Genomic DNA, 14,722 nt, shown 5'->3' with positions numbered 1-14,722 from the left:
TTCAATAAGTCCATAGCATCATCCTATATTAATTTTGGCAATCCCCATGGTTCGCCTAAAGAAACATACACAAACGGCTGTCTGAAAAAGACACAGCCTTTTCAGTCTCACTTGGGTTTCACTGTTTTTATGTTGGAGTGCATTTCCTCCATCTTCTCGGGCTCTCGTCCTCATCACCATACCAACCCAGCCCTATCCCCACTCATTGCTACAGAGACGTCAGATACTGAAATCACCACCACCGAGATCATCAAGCGCCGTGACGTGGGACCCTACGGCATTCGCTCAGAGTACTGCATTCGCAAAATCATCTGCCCCCTCGGGGTACCTGAGACTCCGAAAGGTGAGATGTACTTTTTTATTCCTGACACTGAAGAAAGGATTTAAAGTGCCTAAGACCTGAAAATAGAAGCTATGGCTACCTAGACCATAGTTAAGAGAATAAGATGAATTTAAGAAAATAAAACACAATAACACAAAAGTGTTGTTGATAATGGACTGCTGTCTTTGTCCCCCAGCAAAACAAAATGCAATGGCAATTTTCAAACAGCCCTTTTATTCTGTCCATTCTGTCTTTCTACCATCCCAGAAACCCACACCCCTCAGAGGAAGGGGCTACGTTCCAGTGCCTTGCGCCCCAAAAAGCATGAGCCTGCCAAGCAGACGGGCCCAGTGGTGATCGAGACCTGGGTGGCTGAGGAAGAGCTTGACCTTTGGGAGATCAGAGCCTTCTCAGAAAGGTCAGATATGGAGTGTGTTGGTAGTGGTTGCAGAAGATGTAGCGTAAACGCAATGTCACCTTCTCCTTCCCCTCTCAATAAAGGCAAACATGTGATGAAAGATATTAGTCAGATATTATTCAGATTGTTGATTTTATTGTCTCACTAGGTAAATGTTCCACCTCCTGTACATACCTTATAATTTACCTGTATATTGTCAAACTTGTGTGGGGTAAAATGGAGGCTGTTACATGGAGTTTCAGGCTGATGCTCAAAATGTTTTTAATCCATGATATTTACCTTCCATCACCCCAATCACCATAATCACTAACTTTCTGATTTCTTTCTCTTCTAACTATTAGGGGTGCAACAATACATGTATGTGTATTGAACCGTTCCATACAGTGGTCTCAGTTCGGGTCGCACTATGAATCGAACAATACGCAATTTTATATTTGTTTTATCAACTTCTGACAATGCCCTCTGTGCTGAAAGCTCAGCGGATCGACTACGCACGAGTCTCTGGCACGTCGCGTACGCGCTGCGGTTTTGGTCCCTCCTGCACGCGACTTCAAACCCACCGGGAGCGTGTCAGAAGCGCCAGACTTTGTTTACATGCTCAGATTTGGCCATTTTCCTGGTTTATGTGCTTCTACGCGTGTAAATATGCTACGTAGTTAATTAGTTTCGCTTTTGTCTTTTTTTAACGACCGACAGTTTGTACCGGGTATTTTATTTTGAAAATCCTCTGCGTAAATTGACGCGTGAGACACTCGTTGCAACATGGCTAATGCCTTTTTTTTTCTTACAAGGTGCTGTTTTTGTTTTATATTGTTCTAACTTCTAATTATGCACAGCAAAAAATGAGGCAGGTAGAGATGCACCAGATACATTTAATTTAATTTGAAAACTGTACTTTTGAGTTGAAACAAGTGTTGGTAAGTTAAGTTAAAAAAGGCATGGACATTTCTCTTTTTTGTGTCGAAAAAATATCGAACCGTGACACTAAAGTATTGAACCAAACCGTGAATTTTGTGTATTGTTGCACCCCTACTAACTATATATTTTAAAATGTTCCAAAGTGTTGCTGTGTTATAAGCTTGATTTTGAGGTTTATTTTTTTTTTTTGTCCTTTACAGAGTGGAGAAAGAGAAAGCTCAGGCAGCAGAGCAGGCCAAGGTGAGTACTGTTTAGTTCTGTAGTCTTTCCATTAAATGTTCAATTTCTTCAAAAAGCACACTAATTTTCAAGAAGTTATGTATTTTAGTAGTAGTAAGTAGTTAATTTCTACTCCTGACATCATTTGTTCGGGCAGCTAAAAGCCTTAAAATATCTCTGTCTACACAACTGATTTTATTTTTGGCTTTCCATTTGAATACATCTGTCATTTGATTTTATGTTAATGTACTGACTGATTTGTACACCATCTCAGAAACGTCTGGAGCAGAAAACAAGTGGAGTCACAGCCACCCCAACAGGGACTCCTGCAACACCTGCCTCCACGCCCAAAGTCATTGTCGGTTCACTGTCAGGCCCGGGCACCCCCACCACCAAGGTGGTACTGTCGACCAAGATGGGCACCCCCGTCACATTCCAGCAGAACAAGAACTTCCAGCAGTCGTTTGCCACCTGGGTCAAGCAGGGTCAAAGCACACAAGGTACTTTGCAAAGGATTGTAACTAACAGCCAGTCTGTTGTACTTTAGTCTGGGGGACCAGCAGGGAAGTACAATGTAGTCTTTGCTTTTACTTAAAGTATATCAGAACAAATGATAATACACATATTCACAAGAGTGCACCTCTGAGGTGTAATAGTTTTACCATTATATTAGAAGTAGTCGTATTATTGGATTTACAGTAGTAAAGATTGTATTCTTGTGTTTTGCTTTATTAGGAGGGGGCACAGAGACCACTGTGGCCACATCTGGTGGGCACACTTTCCAGATTACGGGAACTTCAGTGGGTGGAAAGGTAGTGACCACCAAGCTGCCGCTGCCCGCCAACAGCAAGATCGTCACAGTCAACGTGCCAACTTCACAAGGAGGTACAGCAGGTTTTAATAAGTCACACCTTGAAGGCAGCCGGAGGGCTCTAAATACATTAATGCAGTGTAGACATTTCTTCTTTCCATCCACCACCAATTTCGGGATGCATGTATGTTTGTGTTTTCATTACTTCGCCTCAGACCCCACAGCTGAGACATTTGAAACGTGTCAAAGGAGCCAAATTAGATCTGGCTCGTTAATTGGATACCATTGTAAGCAAGTTAGCGGCCAACCACATGCACAGCGCTTTAGAAGGACTAATTTTAAATGATTTTGGTGCCAGCTGCCGCAGGACCAAATATTTTGAGGTCTACAAATTGAACACAAATAGACATTCCCCTGTCTTTGATTGCATCTGTCAGTGAGCCAAGAACACAAGTCATGTTTAAAGGCCCACAGCTTAGAAGAACTATCGGGCTCAGGTGTTCAGACGCTAGTCTCTATTAAAAATGTCTGAATCAGTCACACAGCTGTCACAGTAAGTTTCACCATGGCTCTTATGCAGCTATCTTTACATGCTTGAAATCACACGCACTTGAAGCATTTCATTTAATCTCGTTCCAGACCGCATCATTTCCGCCCACAGCCCTTTTTTTTTTTTTTATCACTGTTGGCTTCATTTCAGTTGGTCCTTCAGTGGTAATAAATGTTTACCATAAAACGTTGTGCTCCATTAATCATAATTAATTAAAGTCTATCTGTCTACATTAAAGAATAAGGTGCATTAAAACTGCTATTACCACCATTTCAAAACAACAAAGGGGTCATTGTGTGAATGTGTAATGTTTAAGGGATCACTTACAGTGATGAAAATAATCAGTAAACTTGCATTTCCCCTGAGCTCTTTAAAGGCATTTTGGTGTCTTTCAGCTCATTGTTTTGGTTTAAATGCCCACCACTTTCATGTTTTAGTTTACCCCCACCTCTCTGACAATAATGGTTTTTGACATTGCAGGCAGGAGTTTTCAACTACTGTACCTGTCCAGCAGCAGACAAAGTTAGAGCTAAAAGGAGAGTGAATATTGGGGTCACCAAATGGAGATTTAAATTAATGAACACATACATTGAATGTTAAGCTGAGCTTTGTTTAGGCCATTGTTATTGTCTGCTTGTGCTCCAGGTAAGCTTTTTGTTTCACCAGCTTCTCACTGAACAGATGTAAAATGTGCTACTGTTTCAGAAGCAGCCAGTTTCTCACTGTGTTTTGAGCTACTGTGGCAGCCTGGTCTGCACCAACCTCATTGTGGTGGCCACTATGCGCCCAACCTCATGAGTCAGCAGCTTAGTTTGGTGTGGCACATCATGTCTGGTTGTGTCCTGTCGGCATGGTAATCTAATAGAAAGCTGTTATTTTGGTTGGATGGTTTTTGGGGATGGTAGACTTGTGTAGTCTGAGGTTCTAAAACCAGACTGTGGATTGAGAATCGTTCTATCTTAACTTTGGTGCTTTTTGAAATGTCAATATTGACACGGTGGATGAGGTGATAGTTTCTTCTAAGCAGCGCTGGGCCTGTCTGTGGTTCTGTCAAATTATTGGATGATGGATATTGCTCAACACTCAGTAAAGGTGGTCTGTCATGTCGACATGCTCTATTAAAGCTGTTGACAGCTCTTGTGTGGCTGATCTAGGTCAGATACGACATTCACAAAATCATTTACTTCATTACTGTATACACAAGATTTACACAAGTTTAAAATTAAAAATACATATAAAATGAAAACATGCTTCAGTAAAAAAACAAAACATAGATGGGAAAGGTCAATCTGGAGATTTAAAGAACTTTCTAAGCTTTATCTGCGTTTTACAACGTTTACCAATTTAAAGTAGAGAGAGTACAACAGAGAAACTGAGAGTTGTTGTCATGAGGCTGAAAAAGAAACGACTGAAGAAATCTTAATTTTCAAACATGATGCAATGATGATGCCATTAAAATAGCATCTCAGTATACAGTAATATTACATGTATCATTTGATACAGCCCTGCTTAAATAAAACATTTCAATCACCAGATTAAGAGAATTATATTCGCCAAGGATACAAAGAAAGTGATTATTCTTACCTTTGAAGTCACCATGAAGGAGAAACTAAGGTTCAGGTGGAGTGTAACCATTTAATGGACATGTGTATTTATCCAGCATGACTGTTTGATTTGACTGTTTGGGAGCTCTGTTTGTTTTGGAAGGGCTTAAGGAAGTTAGGCAGGAAAACAAGTTTACCCTGAGGTCTGCTTCCCAGACAGGTAGCCCTCTATAGCGGGATTCCGTTTTCCTTTTTTTCCCTCCGTCTTTTTGAATAAAAGTGTACCTCTCCACTCACTGGAGTCCCAACTCCCCGACCTCTCCAAACAGCCAGCCCATAGAAAAGCTTGTTTGATGTGTGTGACCAGAGCAGCTACTCCCCTGGTCTTACGACCGGGTTTAACGTCCCAGTTTGAAGAGGGAAACCCTTGATGTATAGGTTTACCTGCTCGGTTGCGGTTGAAAAACCACAGCAAGAAGGCAGCAGCAGAGGAAAAAGAGCAACACTCATGGTTTCCATTTCTGCCACCGGCTTCACGTGAGGTCATTAAGGCACAGAGCCCGGTGAACAAATATGAAACGCTCCCTTTGTCAGATTAAAGGTAAAAAAAATTTAAAAAAGTGGCATCTGAATTCATGCATAATGTATGAGGGGGTTCAGGTATGTTGGGGGAAACCCAACTAAGCTTTCAGTGAGCCTTTGAAGATTTTGTTTACCTGCTCAACTAATATTTACCATCGCTGTGATCAAAAGCTGGCCATCTAGCAAGGAGAGAAGCCCACAAATAATGTATTGAGTTGTGTCAATGCACGACTTCTGTACAACTGCTCACTTGTAACATGCAAACATGTAACCACTGCTTCACATCAGTAATTGTATTAGGGATGTTTGAGCGTTTTAATATTTTTGTTGGTGGATGTGTTTGACGCAGCAAAAGGCAGGTCAACTAAACATCATCTCTAAGAATATATATATATATATATATGAAAATATAACCTGCATAAACTCTCTCTCCTTTGCATCATTTCTTTCATTCACTCAAACCATTTCCATGTCCTTTGTGTCATTTCTTCAAGTATTTCTCCTTGTCCTCTATTGTCTCCACCTGTTATGATTTTGTCTTGACTGAAGTAGCAAAACTCCGGGAAACCTCTTCACCCCACCCTTCTCCTCTCGCCTTCTCTTTTCTCATTTGTACTCTGTTTCTCTTTGCAGGTGTGGTCCAGCAGAAAGTGTTGGGTATCATCCCGTCCAGTACAGCAGGCGGTGCCCAGACCTACACCACATTCCAGCCCCGCACTACCACGCTCAACATCAGGCCCAACACCCCAGGCTCCCAGCAACAGGTACATCTGCCGTCACCCTGCTCTGAAGATGTGCTTTTATTTTGTCATCCTTTATGCGGTCTGAACTGTAGGCTGCCCAGCTTTGCTTCTTGTTTGGCTCTCTTGCATTACTGATTCTGTTGCTATTGCTTTTGTTTGTACAGCAGGTATAATAACTACTTTCTCTCTGTGTTATTTTATACAATAGAATAGAATACTATAATATATAATATATTCTGTATATATAATTCCATATTGAAACCAAGTCACAGTTTTTTTTCCCTAATCAGCTCCAGACATGCTCCTGTTTACCTGACATTGATTTTTGACCTCTCTTTTTCTGATGCTGGCTTTGTAATAATTCACGAATAACATCTTCATGAAAATATCCTTCCAGGTTCTGGCAGCTGGTGGTCAGATCCGTCCAGGAATGACAGTGATCCGAACACCGATCCAGCAGACGGGACCAATGGGAAAGACAATACTCAGAACTCCACTCGTGGTCCAGCAAGGTAACGTACTCTTTGTGATACTGAACTGGACATAGAGCAACTCCCTCTCAAAGACGCATGCAGAAAGTTTAGCAACAAGTTCAAATTAAACTATTTAAGCATCTGGCCTCTTGCAAAATCCTGATGCTTAATGTTCTGTATGTGTCTTGCTAAATTCACCCTCTTCATGAACCTTTCACTTCCAGGTCAGGGTGGACAGCAAGTAGTCACACAGATAATTCGTGGCCAGGCAGTTTCCACACCAATATCAGGTGCCAGCCCTGTCGCCACGGTTACTGGACAGGGGGCAGCCAGCCCCACAGCAGCAGGACAGGCAGCAGGCCAAACACCACCAGGCACCCCACGGGCGCAGGGGCAAGGCCAGGTTAAACTTACACTGGCACAGCTCACCCAGCTCACACAGGTTAGTGAAACACCGAACACACCAGGATGTCCTGTCTCACCTTGTGTGCAGGGTTTGAAATGAACACCACCCAAAGCTCTGAAGATATGCTTTTATTTTGTCATCCTTTATGCGGTCTGAGTCAGGTCAAGTTTGCCACAATGTTTCCAAGCCATTCATAGTCAGACTGGACTGCACATTGCGATTAACATACTAACAACCCCCCTAATCTCTTCTCATCCTCACCGTAGAAGCAGCAGGCCGGGGCAGGTGTTGATAGGCAGGCTGGTGTCAGTGGTACACAACAGGCTCTGACAGTGATGGTTCAAGGCCAGGGCCAGACTACTGGTCAGCTGCAGGTCATACCTCAAGGGGTCACCGTCATCCCAGGACCTGGCCAGCAGCTCATGCAGGCAGCACTGCCCAACGGCCAAGTGCAGCGCTTCCTCTTCACCCCTCTGGCCTCTGCTGCCACTCCCACATCAAGCACAGGTATGTCAGGAAACAAGCAGGATCACTCGACAGATGTGCACTTTAGGACAGATGAGATTATATTTTATTATGTGTCCACACATATCTGTCATGTTTTAAAGGTGACATTTTTATGACTCTCTACAGCCACCACAGTTCCCGGCCAACCCAACTCCATCTCTGCCAAAACACCCGCCCAGCAGGCTGCCGCCCCCATCCAGGCAGGGGCGACCCCCTTGGCCACCACCAGCACCCCTTCGTCGGCCACCCCGCAAGGCCAGTTACCCCCTCAGACGCAGGCGCACATGCCCATCCAGTCTCCCACTTCACTGCAGGTGAAAACGCAGGGAGGAACGGCCCAGCTGCAGCTGCAGCAGACACCGCAGCTCATAAGCATGTCGGGACTGCAGCAGCAGGTACAGGTATGATTAGCAAAGAGACAATGTGATCAGTACTGTAACATTACTGCAGATGTAGATAGCAATTTAGCAACTAGACATTTAAAACTACTCATGTGACCAGCACTAGAAGACAGAGTCTTTAGCTAGACCGATTCAAAAAAGTTGCTTGTGCATGCTCAAACTTTTAAACCCGGATCATTTAATGGACTGATAATTAAATCTACCCTATTAAATGAAGGTGTGTGTGAACTAATCTAAATAGACATTTATTATAAATGTGCAAACAAAGCTCTATTTTTTTCAGATCTGTTAAATTTGTGTATCTTCTGTGTTGTAACTGCAGGTGTTGGCCCAGCTGCAGGCCCAGCAGGGTGGAGGCTCTCTGCCACAGCACATCAAACTGCAGCTTCCTATCCAGATACAACAGACCGGGACCACCTCAGCTCAGGGAGGACAGGTAGGGCAGCAAGCTTGATAAACCAGATGCTAACTTATGTTACCCTTTTATAGGCCCAAAGTAAAGTTAGAAAACAAATCAGAAAGCCAGAATTCAGTCATTTAAAATGCATAAATGTAACCACTGATTTACACATTTAGACTAGAGTATATGAAATTGTAAACCTCATCACACATTGTCTGTCTGCACAGATCGGGAACGTAGTGACCATCCAGGCAGCTTCTGTCCAGGAGCAACTGCAGAGAATCCAGCAGCTCAGAGAACAGCAACAGCAGAAAAAGAGACAAGCCGCAGAGGCTAAGAGAGAGCAAGCGCTCAACGCAGCCAGCCAGAGCGACATCATTCAAAAACAGGTGTGTGTGTGTGTGTGTGAGAGCATGCCAAGGCACCCATCTCTCTCCCTGTCATCAGTACATAAACAGTCATCATCATCCAACCCTCCACTAAGACTGGGTTTATTTTTACAGCTCAGGCCTCATCTGTTTGTTGGGCTTAATGCTACCACAACTACTGTGTGTGCATGTGTGTGTTTTCATCTGTCTCTGTGTATTTGACATGTTATACAGTCTGGTCACATTTAATAATAATAATCAATTTCTATAGGTATTTATTGTACATGATAGACATCACTGAAGTCACAGTTTTCCCCCAAAATGTAGCCATTTCCTGTCAAAGTGTAAATATCTTTTCTGTTGTTAAACACTTGATTTGTTCTGACATCTTCCTGCATTGTGTATTTCAGGTGGTGATGAAACAAAATGCTGTGATTGAGCACCTGAAGCAGAAGAAGACCATGACGCCTGCAGAGAGAGAAGAGAATCAGAGGTTTGTGTCCAAAATCTGTGGGTGTGAAAATGAAGAAATATTTTGCATGTGGTCAAAGGTGTCATTTTGCAAGGTTTATATTAAAGTGCTCTGGGTCACTGGAAAGATTTTCTCATCAATCAAAGTGAACGCAGAACTGTGGCAACATTATGCATCGGAGACATTGAAATAACGGCACGGAAACAATGTTTATGGTAATTATCTGTGGGACGTCTCTTTGAAATGATGTCTTCATATGTTCTGATCATATGGGACTGGACTAAACAGCCTATACACTATCCTCTTTACTTTCTCCATTTGGCTTTTGTCCAACACCACGTTGGGAGGTACTACACAGCCTGGGAATGTTTGGGTGTGTAACCACCAACAGCTGCATGTACTCAGTGTGACCCTAACAAGCAAGAACACAAAGACAAACCCATTTACAAAGGACAGGGGTTGTACAATAAAATCGCACAAGGCCTTTTCAACCCAACACAGATTTGTAGGGATGTAGCAAGTTTAAACCTCAATATGAAAAACGACTATTAGCTTGGCAAAATCTGATGAAATAACTGAGATAAAATAATCGTATTTGTTCTTTGTAGCTGGAGGAATTCTCTGATACTGATTGGTGGTATCACCTCAGTGACAAATACTACTCTTTGTACTCTGGTACTTTTATATCAAGAGTCAAACAGTTCAACAGACTGAGTGTGTCAAGCTGTTTGCCTAGTACTAAAAATGTGCAGTTTTACTGCTACAACTGTGAAAACCTAAAATCTATAAAATAAAAGTTAAAAAATTTCCCTCCTGTTTCATATACTGTACATAGATTATGCTCTGACCTGCAGTTGACCCTGACAACCATGTGTTTATGTCCACAGACGGTGTGTCAACACTGTGCCCATTCACACAAACCTGAAATACCAAACCCAGACTACCGTGACATCACTACAGCAGCTCTGTCTGTTGTCTGTCTCTGCTTATTTTTCATCCTTTTTTTTCCATTTCTTCATGTCATCCTTTTCTCCCGCTTTTCCTTCAAAACATGACTCTGTTAGCAATAACCTTGAACTCTGACATCAGCCTGCGTTTGTTTGTGTGTCCTGTTTCATTAGTCTCCACCACTTTTCCACGCTGCATTTGCAATGTGTACTTCAGTGTACACGTTGTGCTGTGATCCTGGCCCATCTTCGACCTCATCCGCCTTGGACGTGTTTGTGTGTGTTATTCACACAAACGTGCACTGAACGCAGTGTTCTGTGGTTGAACAGTTTTCGATCTCGGTTGTGAATGTTGGCGAACATGAGCGAACATACGGAGATGGAGCCATAAATTATCTAGATTTACTGTAATATACTGACATTTGACAAAATATGTATGGAGATTTTTCTAGATTTTCTTCTTTATTGCTTAATATTTTTCTACTTTCTTTCTGACTTGCAGGAAGTTATGATTACATACTATAGAAGCCTACACATAACCCTGAATCCCCATGTGCACTTTAATTACCTTGAATTTGTCTGTATGACCTTTCTTCCTCCCTTTCCCATGTTTACAAGAGCAGCGTGGCTTCCCAGTCGTCATCTATCTGTCCATCTCTCACCATATCCCCTTTTCAACCCTCCGCTCCACTCCCCTGCTACTGAAGCACAAAGTATCATGCAAATAAACACTGGACGACCAAATACCCCCCTAACATCTGTAAGACACGTGGCCCAGTAATATGACTTATCTGAACACTTGGTTCTCACAGGGATCGAAAACCGCCATATAGATTCAGGATTTTAAAACATTTGTTGTTGTTTTTTGTGATCAGTTTGTCAGGTCAAGTTACCACCATCTATCTCTGAAGCACTTCCAAGCAGAACAAGTGGAAGTTGTGGGGAAAAGTGAACCTTTTGCTTTCCGAGAGTTTTCTGTGTGTGTTTTTAGCCCTTTTTTTATTTGCGAGTTCACAGCAGAGAAAGGAAAGATTTAGAGCCAGATATGGATGGGATACAAGTCCAGGACTTTGTAGTTACAAGGCTTACACAACCGAACCACCAGAATCCCTCAAGGAGTTGCGTTGAGAGAAATGCTTTCATTGTTCATTGACACACACTGCCATTTCTTACATGTGGAAAGTTAGATGTTTGCATCATTGAAGTAGCCAATATCCGTGCAGGTTTTACTTTCTGAAACATTGAAGCATTGTTTGGATTAATACTCTGTGCCTGCCCACTGGTGTGTCAGAGGGATAACTTTCTTCCTCTGTGACTTCAACTGTGCTCACTTTCTGAATTTAAGATTCAGATATGTGATAAACCTTTCCCTCCGTACTCTTTTATCCTTCTTTTCTCTCTCAGCAGGACTGCTGTGTATTCTATGCGTTTAGAAAAAATACCCTGAATGGGCCACAGCGCTTTTTACACATGGTTGCTTATTAGATAAAGGAGGACTACTTCCAGTGTTGTATTTTTAGGCAAGACTATACATTTTTCTACTATATTCAAGCGGCTGTTTATCCTCAATATACAGTACTTTACTATCCTGTATAACATACATTTATGATCCTCTGTAACCTTAGAAGGTCATGAGATGAGATAAATCTGTAATTAATTACCAATCTTCTCTTCTCTGTGTCTGTCCAGGATGATCGTATGCAACCAGGTGATGAAATACATCTTAGACAGGATAGACAAGGATGAGAGGCAGGCGGCCAAGAGGAGGAAAAAGGAGGAGGTGGTGGAGGCTAAGAGGAGGTTGGCTAATGCTAGCAAGCTCTCCTCACTCCTGTACCGGCACAAAGAGAGCCTAAAGATGGAGATCCTGAAGAAACGGGCGCTTCTTGACAAGGAGCTGCAACTAGAGGCCCAGGTATGATGTGAGGGGAAAAATCTGTGTCCATTCATTTGTGACCCAATGTATCAATTTTCAAATCAAGGAGGTATATAATGACAATAAAACTGCCCGAAGAATGCATGAAGCTTTACACAATATAATTTTAATCACTGTCCTGACATTGCACTCTGCAGGAGGAGCTAAAGAGGGACCTGTTGCGAATGCGGAGGGAGAAGGAGAGGGCTCAGGCTGCAGCCCACCAAGCCGCCCAGGCCGCCGCCGCCCAGGCCGCCCACAACCAGCAGCAACATACTCTACCACACACGCACGGCATCACCTCTCAACACCACCTCGCCACGACCGTCACCTCCACACACAAGAGGAAACGGGAGGAGGAGAGGGAGACTGTGACGTCAGCCAAGTCCAAGAAGAAGAAGATGATCTTGACGACGAGCACCAAGGAGACTAAGAAGGACACCAAGCTCTACTGCATCTGCAAGACGCCGTACGACGAGACCAAGTACGATGACGTTTACTTGAATACTCTTTGAAATTTTATTACCCATGGGAGGAGGCGTGACAGTAGTAAGCAGAGTAAACACTATTTAAAATAAAGCATTGCCAGAGAAAGGGGGGAAAAAATCTAATGGCCCATTTGACTGGTGGAAATTTTCCATCCACCTTTGTGGGAACTCAGAAACTTGAATTTCAACTGTACAAATGTAGTTCTACTTTTGGTTCCAAAATGTCCTGAGGCTGTATTTTCCAATGGTCAAGGAGTGATAAGGGGAGAGTTTACTGTACTAAGCTCTGCTGACTGTTCAAACACAAGCCTCCAGACTGCAGCAACAAGTGTAGAGCATTCATTCAGCCTGTAAGGAAGCACTGGTTGTAGAATCAATATTAGGATGAAAGATGGCAATTCATTTAAAGTTATTGGTGTTTAAGTGTCAGCTCTTTCCAGACCCCTTTTTTAAAACACAACGCCGTTTGATATGTTTTTTAAAAAAGACTAGTGTCAGTGTCTACTGTTATACATGAGTGACAATCAGTGTTCTCTGTACAGGTTCTACATTGGCTGCGACCTGTGTACTAACTGGTATCACGGAGAATGCGTGGGTATCACAGAGAAGGAGGCCAAGAAGATGGACGACTACATCTGTGTGGAGTGTAAACGGGGCCAGGAGGGCAGCACAGAAGAGCTGTACTGCATCTGTCAGACGCCATACGATGAGTCCCAGTAAGGAGATGCACGACTGTGTGTTTTGTGTTGTCACTCTGCGTACATGTTACAATGTTAACCAAACTGTAAACTATTCAACAGTGTTGACAGTGCATGTTAAATATCCATTAAATATGAATCCAGAATGTGAAAACACGAAATGGCCCTGTGTCACAACTAAAAGTGAGTACTTCCTGTTTTTCCAGGTTCTACATTGGCTGTGACCGATGCCAGAACTGGTACCATGGTCGCTGTGTGGGAATCTTGCAGAGCGAGGCCAACCACATCGATGAATACGTGTGCCCACAGTGCCAGTCGACGGAGGACGCCATGACGGTCTTCACGCCGCTCACTGACAAGGACTATGAAGGCTTGCGGAGAACTCTGCGTTCCTTACAAGTAAACAGCAGTTTAATTGTAGCTGCACAAACACATGTGCTTCCAGTCTGTATAGTGAGTAAAAAAAGCAAGAAAATTTCACTTGCGTGGCATCCCAGGTGCAAAACACTACAGTAAGAAAGAAACAATGGTACTTTTTTACAAGCCAAGCCTATAAATCAATTCAAACTGTATTTTGCAAACGAATAATGGATATTTTGGGGAGGTTTATGCTCTACTACTACTACTAGGGATGTAACGATGCATCGTGACATGATTAAAAATCTGTACAAATGCGTGACGACTCGCATCAGTTGACAGAAAAAATTAATCGCGATTCTTGGCGAATGGGAACCCACACAGCGCATGCTCTCACTGGTCAAACACGCGACTTCAAACCCCACCGGGAGTGTTTCAGAAGCGAGCGCTTAGCCCGCCAGACTTTGTTTACTTGCTCAGATTTGGACATTTTCCCGGTGTTTCCCTTCTAAACATGCTTCTACATGTGTAAATATGCTACGTAGTTAATTAGTTTCGATTTTGTCTGTTTTTACGACCAGCAGTTTGCACGGGGTATTTAATTTTGAAAATCCACTGGATTCTCTTTGCTTTTTCTGTGTCTGACTTCCGGCCACTCGAGGTGCTCTGTGTGAAAATGACGCGTGCTGCTCGCAAGTTTTAATGTTTTTATTTTATTGTTATGTACAAAACTTACTAGCCACATTGGCTGGTGATCAAAAAAGTTAATTTAGAGCTCTGGTTACGCCACCTCGTGAGCGAAAACTACACATCACACCAGTTAACAGCAGTTTACTGTGAGATTGTTTCTAAAGAAAGCAGATATTTGTCATGTGTTTTGTTGTTTAAGATGTAAGTTGCACTTTTTATAAGAACACAAACTGTTTAAGAGTTTCTGTAAAGAAAGATTTTTTTTTCCTACAAATAAAAAGTATAATATAATAATTTTATTTGGTCATAATTTGTCTGTAGCTCATTTTGATTTTAAAAAATCGTGAAAAAATCGTATCGTGAACAAAAAATCGTGACCCGCATTAAGTCGTGAGTTGAGTGTATCCTTACATCCCTAACTACTACATCTCTGCACATTTGCTGTACAGGTACACAAGCACTCTCAGCAGTATCTGAAGCAGCAGTACTGTTG

At 42.6% G+C, this 14,722-nt stretch overlaps 1 protein-coding gene across 5 annotated transcripts in view; it reads left to right on the top strand.

Annotated features, from left to right (window-relative positions):
• Window positions 1-14,722, top strand: part of LOC104933560 (nucleosome-remodeling factor subunit BPTF) — a 43,837-nt gene that overhangs the window by 21,891 nt on the left and 7,224 nt on the right. For 3 of the 5 annotated variants that reach the window (XM_027282528.1, XM_027282532.1, XM_027282531.1), the window contains 17 exons: window positions 191-343; window positions 590-740; window positions 1,859-1,898; window positions 2,152-2,377; window positions 2,613-2,762; window positions 5,998-6,128; window positions 6,505-6,619; window positions 6,805-7,022; window positions 7,253-7,493; window positions 7,620-7,894; window positions 8,217-8,330; window positions 8,522-8,683; window positions 9,073-9,155; window positions 11,771-11,996; window positions 12,155-12,480; window positions 13,027-13,200; window positions 13,389-13,581. In XM_027282528.1, the coding sequence (XP_027138329.1) occupies window positions 191-343; window positions 590-740; window positions 1,859-1,898; window positions 2,152-2,377; window positions 2,613-2,762; window positions 5,998-6,128; window positions 6,505-6,619; window positions 6,805-7,022; window positions 7,253-7,493; window positions 7,620-7,894; window positions 8,217-8,330; window positions 8,522-8,683; window positions 9,073-9,155; window positions 11,771-11,996; window positions 12,155-12,480; window positions 13,027-13,200; window positions 13,389-13,581 (2,978 nt within the window). The remainder of the gene's footprint in view (window positions 1-190; window positions 344-589; window positions 741-1,858; window positions 1,899-2,151; window positions 2,378-2,612; window positions 2,763-5,997; window positions 6,129-6,504; window positions 6,620-6,804; window positions 7,023-7,252; window positions 7,494-7,619; window positions 7,895-8,216; window positions 8,331-8,521; window positions 8,684-9,072; window positions 9,156-11,770; window positions 11,997-12,154; window positions 12,481-13,026; window positions 13,201-13,388; window positions 13,582-14,722) is intronic. The other 2 variants (XM_027282529.1, XM_027282530.1) reach the window with 2 other exon arrangements.

Source organism: Larimichthys crocea, chromosome X, assembly GCF_000972845.2.
Source record: "Larimichthys crocea isolate SSNF chromosome X, L_crocea_2.0, whole genome shotgun sequence".
NCBI lineage: Eukaryota > Metazoa > Chordata > Actinopteri > Sciaenidae > Larimichthys > Larimichthys crocea.
This window is presented reverse-complemented; position numbering and strand designations above follow the sequence as displayed.